The sequence below is a fragment of the Macaca fascicularis genome, chromosome X, assembly GCF_037993035.2.
Source record: "Macaca fascicularis isolate 582-1 chromosome X, T2T-MFA8v1.1".
Taxonomy (NCBI): Eukaryota; Metazoa; Chordata; class Mammalia; order Primates; family Cercopithecidae; genus Macaca; species Macaca fascicularis.
Window position 1 is genome coordinate 40,562,142 of NC_088395.1, and position 26,450 is coordinate 40,588,591.

The following is a 26,450-nucleotide window of genomic DNA, read 5'->3' on the forward strand; positions in this document are numbered from 1 at the left end:
AGCGGACGCGACGAAGGGACGGGCCCCGGGAGTCTGGAAGAGTCCGAGCGCGTCGCCCCCTCACGCTGCGGTTGTCGCTCGTGTCCCGCCGGCTCGCTCCGTGTCGCCCTGCACTGCTGCGGCCGGCGCGGCACCATGGCTGTGTTTGTCGTGCTCCTGGCGTTGGTGGCGGGTGAGGAGCCGGGGGCGGGCAGGACGTGCCTGGGGAGGCCCTGCGCCGCGGGGCTTGGGGGTCCGGGGCGGCCGCGGGCGAGTGACTGCGAGGCAGGTGCCGCAGTGCGGTCCGTCAGCGGCGGCCTCGCCTCAGCCGCCTCCCTGTCAGCATCTTCTCCGGATCGGCGGTGGCGGCGCGGCCTCACGGGCCGCCGGGGCCGGGGCTGGGCTGCGTAGGGGACCCTTGAGCCGGCCTCCACCCTCCACTTTGAGGAAGGCGCGTCCGGCAGGCCTCTTCCGCCTGGAGAGGCCCTTCAGAGTACGGAGATACATTTCTCAATGAAGTGGGATTCATTGAGTCGCAGCCCGCTGCCGAAAAAGGGAAGGCAGACTTTTTAGCTGCCACGATGTTTTTGCATTTGTACGGTGTCTTCATTTCTAGTGGTTGTCATCAGTAATTGCTGAAATCTCCTCCCCTCCCCTCCCCTCCCCTCCCTTATGTATATTTCAGGATACAAAAGTTGAGATGGAGTCATTATTTTTATATGATTATTTCTTAAGGCGAATACAAAGCACCTCTCAATAGTTTGTCACAGTTCCAAATTTTAAGGATTTGGAAACTAGGATGTGAGTCACATTTTTAGGGTCACATGTCAATACATGGTAGCTTTCTGAGTGGAACCTAGGTTCCTAAGCATTCAGCAAGAGGAGAAGAAATCAGCTAATACGTGGCCTCTTATTGCATATCATGTGGTAATGTATTTCATTTGACAGCAGTCCTTAGAAGTGGGTATCTTCTTCGTTTTGCAGGGTGATCAACCTAAATAAATTACTCAATGCTAAACAGGTAGTAGCAAAGCTGAATTTGATTTCAGATGAGGTGGTACCAGCGCATGGGCCTTTTCCATTATATATGTTGTGTTGCACAGGTAACGCTATTACTGTATGAGAATGTGGGAGTAATGGGGGCTGAGACTGGAGGCACACACAGTAGTGAACAAGAGGCCAAGTTGAGAACGGTTTGGAGGAATGGGTGCTCTGATCCTCAGTGTGTCAGTTTAAAACCTGTGGGAGGCCGGGCACGGTGGCTCACGTCTGTAATCCCAGCACTTAGGGAGACTGAGGCAGGCGGATCACCTGAGGTCAGGAGTTTGAGACCAGCCTGGCCAACATGGCAAAACGCCATCTCTACTGCAAATACAAAAATTACCCGGGCGTGATGGGGCACGCCTGTAAATCCCAGCTACTCAGGAGGCTGAGGTACAGGAATCGCTTGACCCCGGGAGGCGGAGGTTGCAGTGAGCCGAGATCGCGCCACTGCACTCCAGCCTGAGCGACAGAGCCAGACTTTGTCTCAAAAGCAAAAACAAACAAACAGACAAACAAACCAAAAACCTATGTGAGGTGTTGGGAGGTCCTGCTTTTGGAATGGCGATTTAATTCTGCACCAGTATGCTCTTGAAATCTGCAGATCTCCTCTGTCCCTAGAGGTGCGGGGGTTTTTGTGTGTTAATGATAGTTACGTTGTATCCATGCCCCAAACATTTTCAAGTTTTTTGTTTCTTCTGTTTCTGGCTCCGGAAAGGTCATTCTGATCTACTGAGATACTTTGAGGGAATTAATTTTAATTCAGTTTTTGAAATTTTAAAAATATTCCCTTTGATCCTATGGTTTAACTGAACATCTATTGAGATTCCATGTTTTAATGTTTTGACTGATATCATTTTGATTCAGTGAGGTGTAGGCTTTTTTGTTTTGGGTCTGAGATAAAATAATTGCTTCTGCACACGGTTTGAACATGCTTTCCTTACTAGCATAGCCGAGTTCATACAGAACAAGAACCTGATCCTGTCAGCTTCTGAATTGCTCAGTCTTGTCAGATGAGGCTCAATTATTATTTTCCACAGTGACTAAATGTGATGTAATGGAAAATATCTTTAAGAGCTCTGACTTCTATATTCCAGGCAGAAACAAAAATAGAAATCCTTTAAAACAGTGTTGCCAAACTAGAGAGAGAACTAGGGACCTAGAGAGAGAGGAAGGGAACTAGGGTTTTGAATACCAAATCATGAGGAGTATTTGAAAAAATTCAGATATTTAGCCTGGAGAAGAATGGCCAAGGGTGAACACATGGAATTTGAAGTGATGTCATGTAGAAGAGGAGAGAGATAGGACCCATTTTATATTAATTGATTCCATCCACCATTCATAGATGATCATAGCACAGTATAGTGGAGTTCCTAGAGGGAAGGACACTTATCGCAGACGGGGGAGGCTGAGAAAAATTTCCCATGGGAGGTGCCTCCCAGGGCTAATGTGTTGAAAAGTTGGGGTGGGAAGAAAAGGTATTTGAAACAGAACAGCATGTGTAAAAGCAGAGCGATGTGAGAGTAAAGGGGCAATTAGTTTGGTGGGGCTAAAATGTACAGCGATTAAGTTGGGGAGATCCCAGAAATAATGTTGATGAGGTTACTTGGGTGTTAATGCTTTGGGTTTTGCCTCAGAGTCTCTGGGCAGTGAGAGGAGGCATTTAAGCAGAAGGGTGAATAGTCAGATCTGTATTTTGAAGCAGTTATGGGAAAATCTGGATTGGAGAGTGGCATGACAAGGGTCATAAGGCAACCAATTCTAGCATATCTGGTGAGGGCCTGAAGAGTGTGGCCTGGACATCGAGGGAAAGGATTTGTGAGATAAGAAAGAAAGATGAAATTCAGTGGCTAATTAGCTGTGTTGCTGAGGAAGGATTTAAAGACAACTGATTCCAGCCACTGGTTGGAAGGTGGTATCATCCGTCAAGATAGAGAATACAGGAGAAGCGTGTGGAAAGGTGGTGAATTGGGTGTTTTTGGTGTTTGCAGCCTTAGGAGTAGTTGGGCTCAGCCTCAGAGAGATGTAGAATAGGAAAGTAATAAAAGTCAAGAATGGAGCCCTCAGATCTCCAAAGTGGAATATGCTAGGTGATCCATTTGGATGCCAGAAGAATGTACTAGAACTTCCATTTATATCTTTTTTGTTTTTGTTTTTGAGACAGAGTCTCACTCTGTCGCCCAGGCTGGAGTGCACTGGTGTGATCACAGCTCACTGCAGCCTCGACTACCCAGGCTCAAGCGATTCTCCCACCTCAGCCTCCCTAGTAGCTGGGACCGCAGGTGCATGCCACCATACCCAGCTAATTTTTTGTTTGTTTTTGTAGCGATGAGGTCTTGAACTCCTGGGCCCAAGTGATCCTCCTCCTCAGCCTCCCAAAGTGCTGGAATTACATGCAGGTGTGAGCCATTGCACCTGGCCTCTATCTATCTATCTGTCTATCTAGCGATCATTTTTTTTTTTCTTTTTTGAGACAGTCTTGCTCTGTCACCCAGACTGAAGTGCAGTGGCACAATCTCGGCTCACTACAACCTCCGCCTCCTGGGTTCAAGTGATTCTTGTCCCTCAGCCTCCCAAGTAGCTGGGACTACTCTTGTTGCCCAGGCTGGAGTGCAATGGCACGATCTTGGCTCACCTCAAGCTCCACCTCCTGGGTTCAAGTGATTCTCCTGCCTCAGTCTTCCAAGTAGCTGGGATTACAGCCATGCGCCACCACGCCTGGCTAATTTTGTATTTTTTTAGTAGAGACGGGGTTTCTCCATGTTGGTCAGGCTGGTCTTGAACTCTCAACCTCAGGTGATCTGCCTCCTGAGTAGCTGAGACTACAGGCATGCACCACCACATCCGGCTAACTTGTGTATTTTTTTTGGTAGAGATGAGTTTCACTATGTTCGCCAGACTGGTCTCGAACTCCTGACCTCAAATGATCCACCCGCCTCAGCCTCCAAAAGTGCTGGGATTACAGGCATGAGCCACCACACCTGGCCTAATTTTTATATTTTCAGTGGAGATGGAGTTTTGTCATGATGGCCAGGCTGGTCTTGAACTCTTGACCTCAAGTGATCTGCCTGTCTCAGCCTCCCAAAGTGCTGGGATTACAGCTGTGAGCCATCATGCCTGGCCTATCTGTTTTTATCTTATCTCTTTTTAAGTAATAATGGTCAGGTATTTTGTAGACTGTCCCTCAATTTGGGTTTATCTGATGTTTTCTCATTATTAGATTGGGAAAAATATACACAGGTATCTCATCCTTTTTAAAATTTTTGTTTTTTTGTGCTTTGTAATATAGCACAAATCAAATACATAATCTATTACTATAGTAGAAGTGTATACTTTACATGGAGAGGATGAGAGGGACAGAGAGAAGAGAGAAAGGCTACTTTCCAATTTTGTGCTGATAGGGTTGAAATCTAAAAAGTTTGGCCACCAGTGCTTTAAAGGGCAGGAAGGGAAAGAAACAGAGGAGAAGCAGTCAAAGGGATTGCAAGGAAAACCAGGGGCTGTGGCTGCATGAAGACCAAAGCAGGGGCTTTTCAAGGACAGAGTTGGTAGTATCAAATGCTTTGGTAAGTTAGATAAAATTAAGGGATGGAAATTGCCTTTTGAGTTTGGGGAGTCGTTTCAGTGGCATGGTGGGCTTGGAAGGTGTGGGAGGCCAGGTGCGGTGGCTCACGTCTGTAATCCCAGCACTTTGGGAGGCCAAGGCAGGCGGGTTGTTTGAGGTCAGGAGTTTGAGACCAGTCTGGCCAACAGAGTGAAACCCCGTCTCTACCAAAAAAATACACAAGTTAGCCACATGGGGTGATGCGTGCCCGTAGTCCCAGCCACTCAGGAGTCTGAGGCAGTAGAATCTCTTGAACCTGGGAGGTGGAGATTGCGGTGAGCTGAGATCCTTACCACTGCACTCCAACCTGGGTGACAGAGCAAGACCCTGTCTCAAAAAAAAAAAAAAAAAAAAAAAAAATTAAAAGTTTTGAAAAATTGTGTGGATTAAGTAGTAAATGTAAAATGAAGTATAGAAGCAAACGGTGGTTGACTGCTCTTCCTGGATTCTTCCTCTGAAGGGGAGCAAGGCTGGTAGCTGGTGGAGACTGGTAGGACCAAAGGAGGTTTTTTTATGGTTTTAGTTATAGAATGGGAGTGCCCTGAGTTTATTTTTATGCTGAAGTGAAAGGGCCAGTGGAGAGGGAGAAAATTGGTGGTTTGAGGTGTGACTTCATTCATTCATTAACTCAACAAGTACTTATTGAGCAGCAATGTGTCGGGCTCTCTTCTCAGCCCTGGGGATAGTGTGTGAACAAGACTGCACTGAAATCCCCGCCTTCATGGAGCTTGTATTCTATAGGGGCCATCTTTTGATGGCTGTTACCATATAGCCACCTAGCTCCTGATATGTTGTCTGTCCTAGAAGAGTGGCTTACTTAATAAACAGTGAAGGAGCGAAGGTCCCTAAGAAGGCTGAACACAGGATTGTCTTCGACTGGAGGAGGGACATCCCTGCCCTCATGTCTGGAGGGAGAGGAGATGTAGATAATTTGTGGTGGGGAGAGGAAGCAGGTAGCTCAAGAAATTCCTCTGTTCTCTCTGAAGCTGGAGATGAGGTTATCTGGTGAGACTGAGTCAGGGAGTGATAGCATAGGAAGTTGAAAGTTAGGAAGCCCATTTCAGTTCAGTACAAGGAAAAACTTTTCAAAGGATTAGAATGTTGGGAAAATGAAGCCAGTTGCTGGCAAATGTAGTTCGTATATTGAGGTGGTGTCCCCATCACTGGCAGTATTGAAATAGAGGAGGGGTGACTTTCTGCCAGGTATCCCTGAGACATGCTTATACTTACAATAAGCAGAAGTTTGGACAAATGACCTTTCTCTTTATAGGAGTCCCTGACTCTAGGTTTTCTAAAGCTCTGGGCTTCTAAAGGACTGTTGTACAAGCATGGAAGTTGAAACTACGAAGTTGGGGCAAAGTTATTTGGTATAGGTTTGCTGGAATTGAATGAGTAGGGCCATGTCTCAAAACAAGGGTATCTCCAAATCAAAATATGGTTTTTTAAATGTGTATGGTACCTGGGGCTGGGTGTGGTGGCTCACGCCTGTAATCCCAACACATAGGGAGGCCGAGGCGGGCTGATCACTTGAGGTCAGGAGTTTGAGACCAGCCTGGCTGATATGGTGAAACCCCGTCTCTACTAAAAATACAAAATTTAGCCGGGCATGATGGCACACACCTGTAATTCCAGTTACTCGGGAGGCTGAGGCAGGAGAATTGCTTGAACCTGGGAGGCGGAGGTTGCAGTGAGCCAATATTGTGCCACTGCACTCCAGCCTTGGCAACACTGCGAGACTCTGTCTCAAAACAAACAAACTAAATATGTGTATGGTTCTTGGGAAGCATAGGTCTCTTGGTTACTCATTTTTTTTAGTGTTTGCAGTACTACTACTTTAGTGAACCAAGATATCTATCAGTTACAAAAGACCATTCCATTCTGCTAAATTTTTTTGGTCTATCTTCAGCTAGAGCAGTTTGGAAGTTCCTGTTCTGACGGCTGTGCTGGATTGAAATTTGTAACACTATGTATCAGCACCATCCTGAAACCTTTTATTTACTGTCAATACTGCAACACCAAAACATTTACTGTTGCTTCCAACTTTATTTCCATACCCTGTTAGTGGTACTTTCCTTAGGTCAAGAGAATAACACTGATGCTTTACTAAAGTCTAATTTTCCCATATTAGATGTGGCTAACATTTGTTCTAGACTTAGAGCTAATTTTTTTCATAGGAATGCAAAATTTAAAAATCAGCCAGGCATGATGGCATGCACCTGTAGTCCTAGCTACTCAGAAGGCTGAAGCAGGAAGCTGAGGCAGGAAGATCCCTTGGGCCCTGGAGTTTGAGGCTGCAGTGAGTCACGCAGACTCAAACTCAGCTTGGGCGACACAGTCAGACCCTGTCTCTAAAAAAAAAGAGCTAGGTAAAAATTTCATCCTTAAATGTAAACAACCAATTGTGTTCACTTTGGTTGCCCAAAGACTACAAAAAGCTCAGGGGCTCTGCCCTTAGGCCTGGCAGTGAAGCAGTTCCCAGGCAGAGTTTCTGTTTTCAGGGGTGCTCAGGATATGGAGAAAAGTTCCTTTCAGTGACTGAAATTAGCTACTCGTCCCCGTGTAAGCTAGACATCACTAGGTTAATAGATAATGGATGAAGAGGCCAAATACGTCATCCTTGGCTGTGGAGGGCTTATAAAATAGTCCCTTTCTCATCTTTATCTTTTAATCCCCAAACCTTAGACTAGTTGACTTTATCATTACAGAATACCTTTTCTTACCTCTTGACATGTCAACTACAATTTCCTGGACTTTGTTTCTAAAGTCTGAAGTGTTTTTGTGTTTCTCCTTGTGACATGTATGCCCCATCTCCCCAACATTTGAGAGTCCTTATTTCACTAGGGTTGCCTGTGGGACATAAGGGAAGATGTTACCTATCCTAAGACATACTAACCTGCTAAAATCTTATAGTGAAATACTAGGAACTTTATGAATTTGTATTGTGTAGAGAGGATTGATGGTAGAAATAATTTAGAGATTTCAAGCTTTTCTTCCTTTTTAGTCTGTGCCTGGGCTTTGTTTTTTAAATTTTGGAGATATGCCACTGATTTCTAATTCCTGCCAAATTGCTACATGCCTCTATTAAGAGCCATCAGTAGGAAGGTGTCTATATCATTAGGAAACCCTGTTTTATAGTCGTACCTTTGTTGATCTCTTTTTGAGATTTTGTTTGTTTGTTTCTTGTTTTTATCAGGCAGTCCCTGAACCAGAATAGGTTCAGAGAGGCTCTGATAGTTGTACTTTTGTTCCAGCAGAATGTGTGGACTTAAATCCTTAGAGTGATACTTTGAAAAAGAATTTGTTATTGTTTAGGACTCAGCATTTTGGCCAGTCATAATTTAATATGTTAAGTCAGTGGTGAATGGGGAAACATGTATTATATTTAATAATTGTCAAGGTAAATGATTTATGGTGTTGATAATTCATTTACTAATCTGTTTTCTTTTCAGGTGTTTTGGGGAACGAGTTTAGTATATTAAGATCACCGGGGTCTGTTGTTTTCCGAAATGGAAATTGGCCTATACCAGGAGAGCGGATCCCAGACGTGGCTGCATTGTCCATGGGCTTCTCTGTGAAAGAAGTATGTATATATTTTTTTAAATGTTTGGAGCTGCTTCTAAGAACATTTTTACTGATTTCTGCTAATAGCCCAAGAAAGCATCAAACAAATGTAGGTACATTTGGTACAGATTACAAAAGTTAAAAAGCTCGTCGGGACCAGGCGCAGTGGCTCACGCCTGTAATCCCGGCATTCTAGTAGGCCAAGGTGGGAGGATCAGTTGAACCCAGGAATTTGAGACCAGCCTGGGCAACATAGTGAGACTCCCATCTCAATTAAAAATAAATGAATTAATTTTTAAAAAGCCCATTTGAGTTGGGAAGATTTTGGATAAGTGCTTCAAGCTTGGCTTCTGAAACAAATCATTAGAAATCATTAACTATATAATTGTTTATTCATTGTAGTGAAATTCTTTATATATTAGAGAATGCATCTGTCCTACTGCTAATAGGATATCTACTTTGTTTTTTTTTTTTTCTTTTAGAATAGGCGATAGATTCACTATGAATGATAAAATATATATGCATTATGCCTGAGGTTAGGAAAATAGTGTAGTCAGTAGCCATGGGGCATCCAAGGACCTTGGTTTCCTAGAATGAAGCTGTGACCTGTTGTAGTAATTGGTTGCTTATGTGATTGTAGGGGGTGGGAGGGTCTAGATCCAGTCAGTATGAGAGATCAGAAGCTAAGGGCTCAGAAGAAAGGAAATGCAGCTTGCTCTGTGCTATCATCTCCTTCTCCTTGTAAGTCTGCTGCTTTTGATGTGGTCTCTAGATATATATCATCAGTCACTGAAAGGAACTTTTCTCCAAATCCTGAGCACCCCTGAAAACAGAAACTCTGCCTGGGAACTGCTTCACTGCCAGGCCTAAGGGCAGAGCCCCTGAGCTTTTTGTAGTCTTTGGGCAACCAAAGTGAACACGATTGGTTGTTTACATTTAAGGATGAAATTTTTACCTAGTTCTTTTTTTTTAGAGACAGGGTCTGACTGTGTCGCCCAAGCTGAGTTTGAGTCTGCATGACTCACTGCAGCCTTAAACTCCAGGGCCCAAGTGATCTTCCTGCCTTAGCCTCCTGCCTCAGCCTTCTGAGTAGCTAGGACTACAGGTGCATGCCATCATGCCTGGCTGATTTTTAAATTTTTCATAGAGACAGGGTCTCACTATGTTGTCCAGGCTAGTAGGTCTTTAACTCCTGGCCTCAAGCAATCCTTTCTGCCTCAGCCTTCTAAAGTGCTAGATTACAGGCACGAGCCACCACACCCAGCCTGTACCTAATTCTTTTATTTGTTTTGTTTGCAACAGGGTCCCGCTCTGTCACCCAAGCTAGAGTGCAGTGGCCTGATCTTGGCTCACTGCAACCTCTACCTCCTAGGTTCAAGAGATTCTCCCACCTCAGCCTCCCAAGTAGCTGGGACCACAGGTGCACAACACCATGCCCAGATCATTTTTATATTTTTTGTAGAGACAGGATTTTGCCATGTTGCCCAGGCTGGTCTTGAACTCCTGGGCACAAGGAATCTACCTGCTTCAGCCTCCCAAAGTGCTGAGATTATAGGCGTGAAGACCATACCCGACCATCTAGTTCTTTACAACCTTAAACTTGATTACAGATGGCTGTTAAAATAACTTTGAGAAAGAATTATTAGTAAACTAATGATAGTTACTTTTAGTAGGAATTGTTTTATTTATAAAGAGCTTAGTCTAAAGAGGATGTTTTAATGACCATCTTGCTATGTTGCTGTGAAAGATAAAAGTGATGCTGTATATAAGGGCAAAAAATGATGTGGGGGAAGAAAATTTCCGTAGCTACATGAAGAAAAGAATTATTTTGTGATCTGTTATTTGAAAGGTACCTATGTTTTGTTTACTTGCTTGTTTTTTTCCACAAAAGGTGTGAGATAACTTACTATTAGACTTTGTTTCAAATCTGTAGAATTTTAAGAAAATGAAGAGGGTAGAAATCAGCATTCTTAATTAGGAGATTGCAGCGACTGCCACAAATAAAATGTTTACTTTCCCTGTGAATTTTCCTTGTCAGTGTCATCCCAGAACCCCTTAACTCTGCTTATTAGATGTTATTGGGGAGGTGGGTTCCTGAGTTGATAATTAAGCACCGTTTTGTGCTTTTCAATGTTTAGGACCTTTCTTGGCCAGGACTCGCAGTGGGTAACCTGTTTCATCGTCCTCGGGCTACTGTCATGGTGATGGTGAAGGGAGTGGACAAACTGGCTCTACCCCCAGGCAGTGTCATTTCATACCCTTTGGAGAATGTGAGTATTTATTATAAAAAATTAAAGGGATGTGTTTTACATTTTCCCTTGTCAGCTGCCATTATGAATTGCATTCTAAACATACTTCTCTTATCTGTTTCTGATGCACGGTTTCTTTTGAAATTCTTTTACAAACACAATTTCTTTTTAAGAAAATTACATGATGATTGTAATTGATTGAGGCTTGGCTGTTCTCTGTGGATGAGAGTACTGTTTAAGATAAGAGATAGAGAAATTGCCCCACTCAGAATAGCCAGAGGCTCGAAAAAGAGAGCCACCAAAGGAGAAACCAGGTGGGGGTGTATCCTGCTGCCATTTTCTTGGCCATTGTCTTGTCATCTTCCCTGCAGGATTTTACCTCTTTTTGTGTGTAAGGACACTGGAGGCTGCTTGCTGGCTCACTTACTCCTTCACTGGCCATTCAGGCAATGTGGGTGACTGTGCTGATCTGAGAGGCCCTCCTTCCATTATAAGCATAGAGAAGTGCTTGAAAGAATGTCACAAAAACATTTTTACTAGCATAAGTAAATTTGAATGTAAGAGGGGGCGATATACACAGGTGTTACATATGGATGGAAAACTCAGAAGCCATAGTGGTGAGCAGGAGCTGATGCTGAAACTGTGTTTTCTGCAGAAATCCAGGGACTAGAAAATGCTGTCAACTTGTTCTTGAAAAGAGGACTGGTAAAACTAGTAAAGCTGGCTTGCTGCCCTTGGCTGTTGGACCCAAAGAGTCCCCTGAGAGAAATTAGAATTAGAATTATAGGCTTATGCTGTGTAGAGTGGTTCTTTCCAAATTCACGTGACCTGCCCCATAGGGACACCTCCACAGCCAAGGGCTCCTTTGGTCAAATATGGAAGATGAGTGGAATTTACAAAGCACCTGAAGGAAAAAAAATGCCACGAGAAACTAGGTGCAACAAACAGAATTCATCTCCTTAGAACTACAGAGAATAGGCCAATTTCCAAGAGACCTAAAAATACATACATTAAAATTGTGAAAAAAAAAAAAAGGGCCAGACATGGTGGCTCACGCCTGTAATCCCAGCACTTTGGGAGGCCAAGATGGGAGGATTGCTTGAGGCCAGGAGTTCGAGACCAGCTTGGTCAACATAGCAAGACCCTATCTCTGGGGAGGGGAGAAGAAGAAAGAAAGAGAAAAAATTTGTGAAAAAAAGGAAGGAACAGAAACTATGAGGGAGTTATAAGATATTTTTGATATATGGTGCTTTAGTTGATACTTCAAAATATTTCATAATTTGTATTGTGATTCTTTAACCCATGAGTTATGTAGAAGTATTTTTTCCAAATGCATGAGTTTTAAAAACATAATTTCTAATTTTTAAATTTCTAAGTTCACTGCATTGTAATACTGTGGTCTATGTGATGCTGAAGTTTTGGGAATTTTTTTTTTTTCAGACTTTCCTGTGGTCTAGTATAGATTATTTCCAAGCACACATGGCATACTTAGAAAAAATTACTATGCACTAATCCACAAGGCAAATCTCAACAAACAATAAAGAATCAGTATCATATAAACTACCTTCTCTGACCACAATGCAGTTAAATCTGAAAATAATAATAAAACAATATCTTAAAAGGGTATTTGGAGCCCGACACCATGCCTCATGCCTGTAATCCCAACACTTTGAGAGGCCGAGGCGGGTGAATCACTTGAGGCCAGGAATCCGAGACCAACCTGGCCAACATGGCTAAACCCTGTCTCTACTGAAAATACAAAAATTAGCCAGGCGTGGTGGCACACGTCTGTAGTCCCAGCTACTTGGTGGCTGAGGCACGAGAATTACTTGAACCCAGGAGGTGGAGGTTGCAGTGAGCTGGGATTGCGCCACTGCACTCCAGCCTGGGTGACAGAGCGAGACTCTACCTGAAAAAAAAAAAAGAAAAAGCTATTTGGATCAACATTTCTCCTTTCCCCATCCACCTGTCTTCCCCAGCCTCTTCTAACCATCATTCTGCTCTCTACTTCTATGAGTTCAACTTACAAGTGAGGTCATGTAGTATTTGTCCTTCTATGCCTGGCTTATTTCACTTAACATAATGTCCTCCAGGTTTATCCATGTTGCAAATGACAGTTTCCCCCACTTTAAAGGCTGTATAGTATTCCATTATGTTTATATACCACATTTTCTTCTGCCGAGACCAGCTGGGTTGGGGAGACCAGCGGTGCTAGAGGAATTAAAGACACACACACAGAAATATAGAGGTGTGAAGTGGGTAATCAGGGGTCTCACAGCCTTCAGAGCTGAGAGCCCCGAACAGAGATTTACCCACATATTTATTAACAGCAAACCAGTCATTAGTGTTGTTTCTATAGATATTAAATTAACTAAAAGTGTACCTTATGGAAAATGAAGGATGGGCCGAATTAAAGGAATAGGTTGGGCTAGTTAACTGCAGCAGGAACATGCCCTTAAGACACAGATCGCTCATGCTATTGTTTGTGGTTTAAGAATGGCTTTAAGCGGTTTTCCGCCCTGGGCGGCCAGGTGTTCCTTGCCCTCATTCCTATAAACCGACAACCTTCCAGCTTGGGCGTTAGGGCCATTATGAACATGTCACAGTACTGCAGAGATTTTGTTTATAGCCAGTTTTGGGGCCAGTTTATGGCCAGATTTTGGGGGGCTTGTTCCCAACACACATTTTCTTCTTTCTGCTTTTTTCTTTTTTTTGAGACAGAATCTTGCTCTGTCGCTCAGGCTGGAGTGCAGTGGTGCGATATCATCTCACTGCAACTTCTGCCTCCTGAGTTCAAGGGATTCTGGTGCCTCAGCCTCCTGAGTAGCTGGGATTACAGGTGCACGCCACCACGTCCGGCTAATTTTTTGTATTTTTAGTAGAGATGAAGTTTCATCATGTTGGCCAGGCTGGTCTCAAACTCCTGAGTTCAGGTGATCCACCCACCTCAGCCTCCCAAAGTGCTGGAATTACAGGCATGAGCCACTGCATCCAGTTGCACATTTTCTTTTATCCATTCGTTTGATTATGGACACCGACGTTGCTTCCATCCATATCTTAGAAATTGTAAATAGTGCTGCAGTGAACATGGGAGTGCAGTTACCTCTTCAGCATACTGACTTCAATTGCTTTGGATATATATACCCAGAAGTGGGCTTGCTGGATCATGCTTTAGTGATCTGTTGCACAGAATGGTGACTATATTAAATAATAATGCGGTGTATATTTCAAAACTGCTAAAGGAGTAGATTTTAGATACTTTTACCACAAAAAAAGATAAGTATGTGAGGTGATGGATTTGTTCATTAGCCTGATTTAATCAGTCCACTTTGTAAACTTATGACAAAACATGACGTTGTACCCCATAAATATATACAGTTACTGTTTGTCAGTTAAAAATAAAATGAAAAGTATTTGGAAATAGTAACAAACAAAAGATACGACTCCTCAGATTTAAAGCATATGGAACATCCAGTAGGCAAAAGCCAGATCCACACCTGGATACAGTGAAATTGAAGAGTCATCAAAGAAATGGAAAGTCTTAAAAGCTATCAGGGAGAAAAAAGACACTGTCATTACAAAGGAATGAGAGTAGAAGGAAAGCAAGGAAAATGCAGTGATTGTGTAGTATGAGCTAAGTTGAGTATTATTTACATTGTCATAATAATAAAATAATATTGATCCAGTGAAAATTTTGATGTAACTGTTGGGAGAGTGGGGAGATAGAAACAGAAGTGGAGCGCATGGATGGCTCAGGGGATGGGGCAGTGTGGTTGGTGATGTGAGAGAGCTAAAGCCTCGTTTTCTATAATGGGTAGTAAATAGACAAGGCCTGAAATTGAAAAATCAGGAGATTTAATTTAAGTGTCTTATTTAGAGATGGTAAAAACAAAAAAAGTCAACAAGAAAAGATAGTTGGAATAGATGCACTCCTAAATAATTCATGGGTTGAGGAGGAGATCACTGGAACTTTCTAAATTATTTGGAACTGAGTAACAATGAACGTACCATTTATTTACAAAATTGGGAGGTGCAGCTAACGTGGTAAGAAAAGAGAAGTTTATAGCCTTAAATTCATGTTTTAGACAATTTAGCTTGTCTAAGAATGGAAATTAATGAGCTAAAGAAAGCAGAAGAACTTCAGAGTAAATACACATAAAGTAGAAGGAAGGGAACAATACAGATCAAAAGGCAGATTATTTCACAGGGAGCATTTAAGTTGTTTATTATGTGATTTCTGTGAAAATCATTGCAGAAGATTTTCTTCAAAATAAATATGTAAAAATCCAAAATGCCATTTTGAGATTTTTATTAGCATGTAATCCAAAAATAAAGATTTAACAACAGACTAGCCTCATTTTACATGAGAAGAAGCTGTGCTGTGCGAGGAGCTCATTTTATTGTTTGGCCCTGGTTGGCTGCTCAATACTTTTCCTAGCAGAAGATGGTAAATGAGAGAAAAGATTCAGGGGCAAACCCCACAAAACATAAAAATCAGAGTATCTTAGAATTCCATTTAACGTAGCTTCCATTTGATTAGCTAGCTGTTTTAGTTAGAATTTCAAGTCATACAGGTACAGAAATATGAGAAGAGATATGCATCTCCTTATAATACAGTGAGAGAAAACCATCATTCGTTATTATAAGCAACCAAGCTTTTTACTTTTTGAGCTTAGCTGCCTATATAATTATTTATTTTCCTTCATTGGTGTTCATCTGATTCATGAGCTGCTTCAATTTGATCACTATGGACATGGTACCTAATCTTCAACTTTCCTGAACCAAGCGCCATTTCACTAAGTGAAGTGAGGCTGGAAAGTTTGCATGATTTACTCATGTATTCCCCTCACAGCCTGAGGAGGTAAACTGTATGATTGCTAAAGGAAAGCACCTCTAGCTGATTCAGGGCGGCTGCTAACAGTATGCTTTTGCAACTTTGAACTCTCTTCCCCCTCTTCACTTACTCATTAACTCATTTTAAGAGAATTTGGGGAAGAGTTAATAAGCATCTTGAGTAAGAGAAAAAAATTATTTCATTTCACAGAATCATAAAATTGATCACTTAATATTGATGTTGGGGCCGGGCGTGGTGGCTCATGCCTGTAATCCCAGCACTTTGAGAGGTCAAGGCAGGCAGATCACATGAGGCTAGGAGTTTGAGACTAGCCTGGCCAACTTGGTGAAACCCCATCTCTACTAAAAATACAAAAATTAGCCAGGTGTGGTGGTGCATGCCTGTAATCCCAGCTACTCAGGAGGCTGAGGCAGGAGAATCACTTGTACCTGGGAGGCGGAGGCTGCAGTGAGCCGAGATCACGCCACTGTACTCCAGCCTGGGCGACAGAGCAAGACTCTGTCTCAAAATAAATAAATAAATAAATAAATAAAAAATAAGTGATGCTGGGATTTTATCAGTAAGACATAATCACATTGATTTCTGCCTGTACCACATTAGCGTTACTTTGCTACTTGTAAACATGAATCTTTAAGTAGTAAGGGAACTACTGAACGAAAGATCAACGTAAGAAATCTCCATTAAAACAAAAACATGACTGTATTCCTTGTTTTAATACAGTAATACTGGGAATGAAATAATTTTTTGAGGGGAAAAATAACTAATTTATTTTTTAAAATCATGTAGTGCAAAACAAATCTAATGGAAATAGAAGTCAGAATTTTCATTACCCTTGAGGGTGGAGGTAGTACTTCGAGGGCACTGATAGTGTTCTGTGTCGGTCTGGCTGTGCTACCTGAGTGCATGCATTTGTAAACATTTGTTGAGCTGTTACCCCAAGATTTGTATACTATATTATATGTATTTTGCACTTTAATAAAAAAATTGAAGAAAAAAAGTAGGTCTTATCACAATTGGTTATTTCAATCTAATAATATCAACATGTCCTAAGATAAAGGCTTCAAAAACCTTGTGACATACTTAACATGTTATCCAAGAGTCTTTAGGCTATCTGAAGACAAATGTTAAATCTCATTAAACATTTTTAAAATTTTGAAATGAAAGATGAATTCCATTTTTATTTCAATTAAATTCAATACTCAGATTCCTCTAACCTTCTCTTAAATGCAAGTTAAATACTTTATTGTGGGATACGCATTAATCGTGGCACATTTAGTCAATATTGAAACCAAATGCCTTGCTACTTCAAATACATGAATGATCACCAGAAAATGGTTTGTGCTAGATATAGTGTTGTGTCCATCAGGTTTAAGTTATTTTCCTCTGAGGCACATTGGGAGACACAGACTCGGCCTACCAGGGGGCTGTTTAATCTTCTGTGCCCTCAAAAGAGCTTGTTTGGAAATGATTTTGGGTTTCTAAATTTCCATAGAAAGTGCTGGAAAAAAGTTTAAGCCTTCTTTTTAAATACCATTCAGATGAATGATTTTTCTTCCCACTTTGGTTCACATAATAATTGCGTTCTTACTCTTAAATTTCAGGCAGTTCCTTTTAGTCTTGACAGTGTTGCAAATTCCATTCACTCCTTATTTTCTGAGGAAACTCCTGTTGTTTTGCAGTTGGCTCCCAGTGAGGAAGTAAGTGATAATGTTTTTATTTAAGACATTTTAAAAAATAAGCTTTTATTATTTGGAAATTATGAAATGTATTTTATTATGAAAATTTAAAACTAATTTATGAACAATGTTGTCATACCTCTGTGTATTGGAACTAATCTGTAGAATGTGAGCAACTTAAAATTTTCTATTCTTCTTACAGAGAGTGTATATGGTAGGGAAGGCAAACTCAGTGTTTGAAGACCTTTCAGTCACCTTACGCCAGCTCCGTAATCGCCTATTTCAAGAAAACTCTGTTCTAAGTTCACTCCCCCTCAATTCTCTGAGTAGGAACAATGAAGTAAGTGCAGTTATTCAATGAATATATGAATATCATTAATTTCCCTCTTTTTGAAAAATAGAGACAGGGTCTCACTCTGTTGAGTCCAGGCGAACTCCTGGCCTCAAGCAGTCCTGTCTCAGCCTCCCAAAGTGCTGGGATCACAGGCATGAGCCACTGCGTCTGGCCCTCCCATTCCTTATACTACTTGAAATTTTGGAAATTTTGATATTTTAGAAAATGAAAAATTGTGCACATTTACTGCTGGGGTAGATTCTTCTTTAATGTAATTTTCTTATGACTCTCATGAATAAACTGATCCTTTTTTGTGAGGGGAGCTATGGTAAATAACATCACATTTTAGCATGAGGGTTGCCACCTAGTAATTCAAACAAGCCAGAGGTCATAGATCTACTTGGTGACTGGTGGAGCTGTGTGGATCTGGTAACTTGGGAGCCATTGTTCACTGCTTCTGCTGATGTGCTGCCACGTTTTTCTCATTCATTCTGGATATTGCAGTGGAGGGAGCCACCTCTGCTTTTGACTCCTGTCCTTCAGCTTCTCCATCTGCTCATGCACCCTCTTAACCATGTGGCATGCCACTTTTGTGGTGGCCTCCCCTCTTTAGTTGCTGTGGATGACCAGGGCCATCATCTTTTATTCTCTGATGTGGAAACTATTCAAGGGAAGTAAGCAAACTGGGCCAATGGTAGGATCTCATTGCAGAATGCCAGGATATCCCGATGCTTTGAAGGAAAACCACTGGAGAACTTGAATGCTTTATCATGGTTTTGTCAAAAATATAGCTATTGAGTGGCGGTCACTGTACTAGGGAATGGCCATCACCTTTTTGTTAGGAAATAATGTTTTATGTGCATTTTCAATTGAAGCAAATATACCAAATGGAAGATAATTATATAAATTCACTTATATCATCAACATTTGTAATATCCCATGCCTTACTTGATAAATGGCAAATAAAGATCTCTGGTGCACATTTAAAAGAATGCTCTTTTTTTTGGGCTCTCTGAAGGTTGACCTGCTCTTTCTTTCTGAACTGCAAGTGCTACATGATATTTCAAGCTTGGTAAGTAGGCTGCTCTGATTTTTCAGTTCCATTTATTTTGGTTTCTAGAGAATCCTTGAATGATAGTAAAAGCAGTTGAAAAGTTTGATTAAGTATGCCTTAGATTTATGATCCCATGAAAATTGAAAACTTAGTGGCAGTATTGGGAATTTTGAATATATCCATGTTATAGTCAAATTATTTTGCATTTCTGCTTTTTAGGGAGAGACAGCATATCTTCCAAGAACACAAGCCTGGGCGTAAGAACACCCTGGCCATAGTCCTAACTTGGCTGTTGATTTCTTGTCAGACTTAATTCCTATCTATATCTTTGGGCCTAAAATAGAAATAATAGTTTGGACTAATAATGCTGTCAGTCAAGTCAAGAAGGGACAAAATCCGTCTGAAGGGTATTTTTTTGGTGAATGATTTTTAAAAAATCATCCTTGTTACTGAAATAGAAATTCTTACCTGTTTGTTGTCTTCTGAGGTTGTTTTCCAAACTTTTTCAACAGGTGTTGGTTTGGGGAGTCTGGAAGTGTAGTGCATTCCTGGGATCAAACTGGTCCAGCCATCTGTTCTTTCATACCAAGGCCCATACCTGAGTTTTTAAAACTGAGGAATTTTGTTGAAAGCTTTTATTAAATATCCAAGGAGTCTTGTACTGCTCCTAAACATGAGATTCGTGTTGGATTTATCAGAAACGCTTATTCAAACCAGTTTCTTTTGCCACCATTTTAGACTATTTGCATGCTGTAGTACACTGGTATGGTTTAGTTTAGCCTAGTTTGGGCATAAAACTTTAACTGGCTGTGTTTGACATCTTTCATCTTACTTTATCCACTACCTTTTTTTGTTTGTTTGTTCTCCTAAGCTGTCTCGTCATAAGCATCTAGCCAAGGATCATTCTCCTGATTTGTATTCACTGGAGCTGGCAGGTTTGGATGAAATTGGGAAGCGTTACGGGGAAGACTCTGAACAATTCAGAGATGCTTCTAAGATCCTTGTTGACGCTTTGCAAAAGGTAAATATCAATGAGACATGAGAGGCTGGAGTATGACCATTTCACTTTTAGCCTCTTAATAGAAAAATCTGCTGTTTCAAACACTGTTGACTGAGCTCTTACTTGCCTTCTTTGGGGTTCCTCTAATTATATTGGCCAAGGATGGAGTAGGGTCAAAAATGTATATTGATATATTTCTTCCTAATGCTAGAAAGAACAGCATTAGGAAAAGTTATCTCACACAAAGCTTTACAAAATTTTTGTGGTAAAATATATATAACATAAAATTACCATTTTAACCATTTTTAATTGTCCAGTTCAGTGTTATTAAGTACCAGTACATTCACATGTTGTACAACCATCACTATCTTTTATTTCTAGAACTTTTTCATCTTCCCCAACTGAAACTCTGTACCGCTTAAACACTATGAGATAACTGAAGTAGAACACCCAGCACAGTACCAGACACTTAGTAGATGCATAATAAATGCTAGTTCCCCTCTGCCCTTGAAGTTCTTCACCTGCATCCTTTCAGTGAGGCTTCACATTTTAATTTTTATAGATGTTTGTGATTAACCAGAGACCACTTAGGAAGATTTCTTCATTTCTCTTTCCAACTTTCCCTCCTCCAATTTATATGCTGACAAATTCAGTCTCTTAATTTTATTCTGAACATTTGAATATATGTTAAAGCTCAACACTTTTCTGTATAGTTGAGCATAATCAAAACCTTTAATACTTGCTTATTTTAAGATGTAGTATATTTCATGAGCCAGGAGGTAAGTGTACATTGTTCTTGTAGCTGCACAAAAGCTTTAAAAATCATTTTAATAAGTATGTGTTTGACTCATTGCATAAAATGATAAGTAGTGAGGTAATGCATATGTTAATTAGCCAATGTGTACTTAAGCCATTTCACAATGTGTACATATTTCAAAACAATATGTTGATGTGATAAATATATATGATTTTAATTTGTTAATTAAAAATGAGAAAAGTACATATTTGAGATTCCCAATAACGTTAATAACTAACTTTCAGTTTGCAGATGACATGTACAATCTTTATGGTGGGAATGCAGTGGTAGAGTTAGTCACTGTCAAGTCATTTGACACCTCCCTTGTTAGGAAGACAAGGACTATCCTTGAGGCAAAACAAGCGGTGAGTATATTTTGAGATCCTGCTTTAAAACTGTAAAATTAACTTTTTATAAAAACAAAAACATACAAAGTCCTATATCACCTATGGGTGACATGAATGAGCAGTCAGTAAATCTGAAAAACAATTTCAGTTAAAACATAAGCTTCTTGTTCACATACGTATGTGTGTTTTGCCAGTGATAATCAATTCTTTGGGGTTATAATCAGATAATGCAAGAATTTTAGGGATCAAAGTAAATCTGTCCAAGATTATAATTCAAATATCAGTACACACAAGGAGACATCAGAAGTTAATGTGGCGCCAGGTGCAGTGGCGCACACCTGTGATCGCAGCTCCTCAGGAGGCCGAGGTGGGAGGATTGCTTTAGCTTGGGAGGAGTTTGAGGCCAGTCTGAGCAAACATAGCAAGACCCTGTTTTGAAAAAAAAAAAAGAAGTGAATGTGTGCGGGAGTGGTGTGGTGCCCACATCCTATGGGCTCTGCTTTTCTAGCAGGCACATTGTCTTTGTGGCATAGTCCCTTACTTGCTGAGATCCTCTGTGTATACCTCTTTATGATTTTGATTTACTTCAACAGTTTTTTGGGTATGGATCTTGCTTCGAGTTTAAGCATTTAGAGGGTCAGGATTAAGCATTACCATGGTTGCTGGCCATGGTAAAACACATACCTGTGTGTGTGTATATGTATGTGCACATTTACATACATACATATATACTTACAGCTGCAGCAGAACCTAGGGAGGGTGATGAGAAAGAGTAGTGTAGATACTCCCTAACATCCTACGGTCGAGAACATTGCTTAGGGCTGGCTGCATCACTTGCAGCAGATAGATATCCAGTCAGTCACATACACCTCCACTTCAGAACCATTTGCAGCCCCCACCTTGCTCAGTTTTACTGACCTCAGTGTGGGACTTGGAGTCAGAAGGTTGAAGCCAGTGCCTGTTTCAGATAGTCTAGCGATTACTGGTTTGAGATTGTTTCTTTCTAAATTAAATTGGGGATGGAAGGACTCTGTTTCAGACAGCATGTCAGTCTAGACAACCACCCCAAATTTTCCACCATACAACATCTAGAAATGCTGGATAAAAATAAAGACCTTTTAAAAAGTACATAGTTTGGGCCGGGTGCGGTGGCTCACGCCTGTTATCCCAGCACTTTGGGAGGCTGAGGCGGGCAGAACACCTGAGGTCAGGAGTTCTAGACCAGCCTGGGCAACAGGGTGAAACAAACCCTGTCTCTACTAAAAATACAAAAATTAGCCGGGTGTGGTGGCGGGCACCTGTAATCCCAGCTAGTTGGAAGACTGAGGCAGGAGAATCGCTTGTACCCAGCAGGCGGAGGTTGCAGTGAGCCGAGATTGCACCACTGCACTCTAGCCTGGGAGACACAGCGAGACTCCATCTCAAATTAAAAAAAAAAAAAGAAAAAAGAAATTATAAAAATAAAAAGTACGTAGTTCAGCTCATAAGAAAGGGAAATTCTCTTACAGAGTAAATAAAGAGGAGGCTGGGCGCAGTGGCTCCCGCCTGTAATCCCAGCACTTTGGGAGGCTGAGGCCGGCAGATCATGAGGTTAGGAGTTCGAGACCAGCCTGGCCAACATGGTGAAACCCCGTCTCTACTTAAAATACACAAAATTAGCCAGGCGTGGTGGCGCATACCTGTAGTCCCAGCTACTTAGGAGTCTGAGGCAGACAAATCACTTGAACCCGGGAGGCGGAGGTTGCAGTGAGCCGAGATTGTGCCACTGTACTCCAGCCTGGGTGACAGAGTGAGACTCTGTCTCAAAAAAAAAAAAAGAGGAACCCGAATGTGGTAAGCAGGCTGCCCTAAGGATATTTGCCAGCTAGGTCACCAAGAGTCCTTTGGTGCCTTGTGTGTTGGGGATGGGAATGGACACCTCCAGATAAAGCTGGGGACCCTGACCCTGAAAGAGCTGTGCCCTCAGTGAGAGGGCAGACTGGAAATTTTTGCCCACCAGCAAAGGCAAGCAGAAAGGCACCTGGGCTCTGGGTGGTGAGCACATGTGTTGAGAGTGGGGATGCCTCCGAGATAATTCTTTTTTTTTTTTGGAGATAGGATCTTACTCTGTCACCTAGACTGGAGTGCAGTAGCACAATCTCAGCTTACCACAACCTCCACCTCCCAGGTTCAAGTGATTCTCCTGCCTCAGCCTCCCGAGTAGCTGGAATCACAGGCGTGCACCACCATGCCTGGCTAATTTTTGTAATTTTAGTAGAGATGGGGTTTCACCATGTTGGCCAGGCTGGTCTTGAACTCCTGGCCTCAAGTGATCTGTTCACCTCAGCCTCCAAAGTGCTGGGATTACAGGTGTGTTACCTTGCCCAGCCTATGAGATTTCTTTTTAGGGTGATAGAAATGTTATAGAATTAGATTGTGGCGATGACTATGAAACCACTAAAATTCCTTGACTTGTACACTTAAAATGGGTAGGAAAAAGAATCTGTTTATCAAAAAAAAAAAAAAAAAAAGGAAAGAAACAAAGAGGTCTTCATGGGCATGAAATCCTTTAATGTTTGCCTCAGCTCTGAGCTCCCCGCAGGTAAATATGCATGTCTGTGTACCCATTCTCTCCTACAGTTGAAATCACTCTCTTCCATTAGTTTAAGGAGACAGTTGGGAGTTTAAGGAACATTTACTGAGTACTCACAACGTGCCAGGTGCTGGGGCTGTAGGGACAAATAGATCTCAGTTACATTTTCTTTTTCATTCTTACTGCCAGGCACCCTGCCCCCATTTCTCCCACCTCATTTGGCTGCTGCCTCCTAACTTGTCTGGACTCATCTGTCTCTCTCTGTCCCAGCTGGCTCCTCCCAAATCCATCCAACACATTGTTATCAAAGTTATCTTTTTTTCTTTTCTTTTTTTGAGACAGGGTCTCGCCCTGTCCCAGGCCGGGGTGCAGTGGCACAATCATAGCTCATTGTAGCCTCAAACTCCTGGGCTCAGGTGATCCACCTGCCTCAGCCTCCTGAGTAGCCAGTTCTATAGGCTTGAGCCACCACACTCAGCTAATTTTTTATTTTAATGTTATCTTTTTAAGACAAATCTGATCATGTCACTCACTTTCTGCCTAAAGCTTGTCAATGACTCCTTATTGCCCAGAGGCTCATGTCAGATTTTCTGTAGCTTCCCTGCTTCTAGCTTCATCTCCTGCTGTGTTCCTACTTTTAAAATTCTCTAGCCAGAATGAATATTTCCCAAACTGTGCCTTTGTCAGAATGAATTCAGTTTCCCAAACAATGTTTTTACACAGCTCTGTATTTTAAAAAAAGTGTTAAGTAGATCATACATACATAAGTATATAACATATTTAATACTAGTTATTTAAATAATAAAAATAATAACACTTTATAGCTCCATTTTCACATGGCTATAAAGAACTACCTGACACTTGGTAATTTATAAAGGAAAGAGGTTTACTTGACTCACAGTTCCACATGGCTGGGAGGCCTCAGGAAACTTGCAATCATGGCAGAAGGGGAAAGGGAGGCAGGCACCTTTTTCACAAGGTGGCAAAAGAGAAAGTGCCACACTTTTAAACCATCAGATCTCATGAGAACTCACTATCATGAGAACAGTATGGGAGAAACTGCCCCCATGATCCAATCACCTCCCACCAGGTCCCTCTCTCGACACGTGGGGATTACAAATCAAGATGAGATTTGGGTGGGGACACAGAACCAAACCATATCAATAGCTTAAGAGAATGCTTGCTTCTTTGAAGCTCCCTATTTTCTCCCTCTACCCTCCCTCATCCAGAGGTAACTGCTGTCCTGGATATCATGTTAATCCCTTGCTTTTCTTTACAGATTGACTGCATATGTATTTGTCCTTAAACAGTGTTGTTTGGTTTTGCCTGTATTTGAATTTTATATAAATGGAATCATACTACATGTATTTTTCTGTGTTCTTTGTTCAGTATTCTTTTTAAGATTCACTCAGGCGGACAAATGTAGCTGTAGTTCAGTCATTTTACTGTTACATATTCTGCTGTAGGGATATACCACAATTATCCATTCTGTTGATGACTTTTTTTTTTTTTTTTTTTGAGACAGAGTTTTGTTCTTGTTGCCCAGGCTGGAGTGCAATGGCACGGTCTTGGCTCACTGCAACCTCCACCTGCCGGGTTCAAGCAATTCTCCTGCCTCAGCCTCCTGAGTAGCTGGGATTACAGGCACCTGCCATGCCTGGCTAATTTCATATTTTTAGTAGAGACGGGATTTCACCATGTTGGCCAGGCTGGTCTGGAACTCCTGACCTCAGGTGATCTGCCCGCCTTGGCCTCCCAAAGTACTGAGATTCCAGGCGTGAGCCACTGTGCCCGGCCTTTTTGATGATATTCTTATACATGTCTCTTGGTACACATATAGAAATTTTCCCTAGCGCATGGACTTACTGGATCACAGGATATGCACACCTTCAACTTTATTAGGTATTGTCAAAATTTCCCAAGCATTTGGACTGGTTTATACTTCCACCATCAGTGCAAGTGTCTTGTCCACGAAGGCGCTCCTTCTTGCTTCCTCTTAGTATAAGTAGCTGTTATGCCACTTATGAAGAAATGTTTGTTAGACAAATGAATCACAGCCACTAGACTGGGATAATTTCCTATCTTAAAACTCTTCCCTCTTGATTTTTCTTTCTTTTCTATATTGTAGAAGAACCCAGCAAGTCCTTATAACCTTGCATATAAGTATAATTTTGAATATTCTGTGGTTTTCAACATGGTACTTTGGATAATGATCGCCTTGGCCTTGGCTGTGATTATCACCTCTTACAATATTTGGAACATGGATCCTGGATATGATAGCATCATTTATAGGATGACAAACCAGAAGATTCGAATGGATTGAACGTTCCCTGTGCCAGAATTAGAAAAGAGCGTTGGAAATTGGCTGTTTTGTTAAAATATGTCTTTTGGTGTGCTTTAAAGTAGATAGTATACTTTACACTTACAAAAAAAAATCAAATTTTGTTCTCTATTTTGTGTGTGCCTGTGATGTTTTTCTAGAGTGAATTATAGTATTGATGTGAGTCCCACTGTGGTATAGATTCCATAATATGCTTGAATACTATGATATAGCTATTTAATAACATGATTTCATTATGTTTAATGAATTTGGAAATATGTACTGAAAGAAATGTAAAACATTTAAAATAGCTCATGTTATTATGGAAAAAAGTGCACTGAATTTATTAGATAAACTTATGAATGCTTAACTTCTTTACACAGCATAGGTGAAAATCATATTTGGGCTATTGTATACTATGAATGATTTGTAAATGTCTTAATTTGATGTAAATAACTCTGAAACGGGAAAAGGTTTTTAACTTAGAGTGGCCCTAAAATATGGATGTGCTTATATAATCACTTAGTTTTGGAACTGTATCTGAGTGACAGAGGACAGCTGTTTTTTAACCCTCTTCTGCAAGTTTGTTGACCTACATGGTCTAGTATGGATACTAAAAATACTACATTGATCTAAGAAGAAACTAGCCTTGTGGAGTATACAGATGCTTTTCATTATACACACAAAAATCCCCAAGGGGCATTTTGAGGCATGAATATAAAACATTTTTATTTCAGCAACTTTTCCCCCTATGTAAGTTACTGTGGTTTGTGGTACAACTTCATTCTATAGAATATTAAGTGGAAGTGGGTGAATTCTACTTTTTATGTTGGAGTGGACCAATGTCTATCAAGAGTGACAAATAAAGTTAATAATGATTCCAAATTTGTGTCATTGTAGTACTAAATCTATTTTATATTGTAAAAACCTAACAAAATAGGCTTTTCTTTCATCAGGATTGGCTGTTTTGTTGTACAGATGATTTCATGCTGTTTCTTTTACATTTGTTTATTCTCACTGCCTCTTGAGATTTAGTACTAATGTAAGGAAGGCATTTTAATT

At 41.2% G+C, this 26,450-nt stretch overlaps 1 protein-coding gene across 1 annotated transcript; it reads left to right on the top strand.

The window, feature by feature from the left end:
- ATP6AP2 (ATPase H+ transporting accessory protein 2) lies at nucleotides 1–26,273 on the top strand. Its single transcript, XM_045384396.2, has 9 exons — nucleotides 1–172; nucleotides 8,074–8,204; nucleotides 10,324–10,455; nucleotides 16,891–16,986; nucleotides 17,168–17,305; nucleotides 18,318–18,371; nucleotides 19,225–19,374; nucleotides 20,395–20,514; nucleotides 25,197–26,273. The coding sequence occupies exons 1-9, from the start codon at nucleotides 136–138 to the stop codon at nucleotides 25,389–25,391; spliced, it is 1,053 nt and encodes a 350-aa protein (XP_045240331.1). The 5' UTR covers nucleotides 1–135; the 3' UTR covers nucleotides 25,392–26,273.
- Nucleotides 26,274–26,450: the final 177 nt, after the last annotated feature.

Coding starts and splice junctions, on each gene's coding strand:
- ATP6AP2 (XM_045384396.2), top strand. CDS start 136: ATGGCTGTGTTTGTCGTGCTCCTGGCGTTGGTGGCGG. Junction 8,205..10,323: donor TGGGCTTCTCTGTGAAAGAA/GTATGTATATAT, acceptor TTCAATGTTTAG/GACCTTTCTTGGCCAGGACT. Junction 18,372..19,224: donor TACATGATATTTCAAGCTTG/GTAAGTAGGCTG, acceptor TGTTCTCCTAAG/CTGTCTCGTCATAAGCATCT.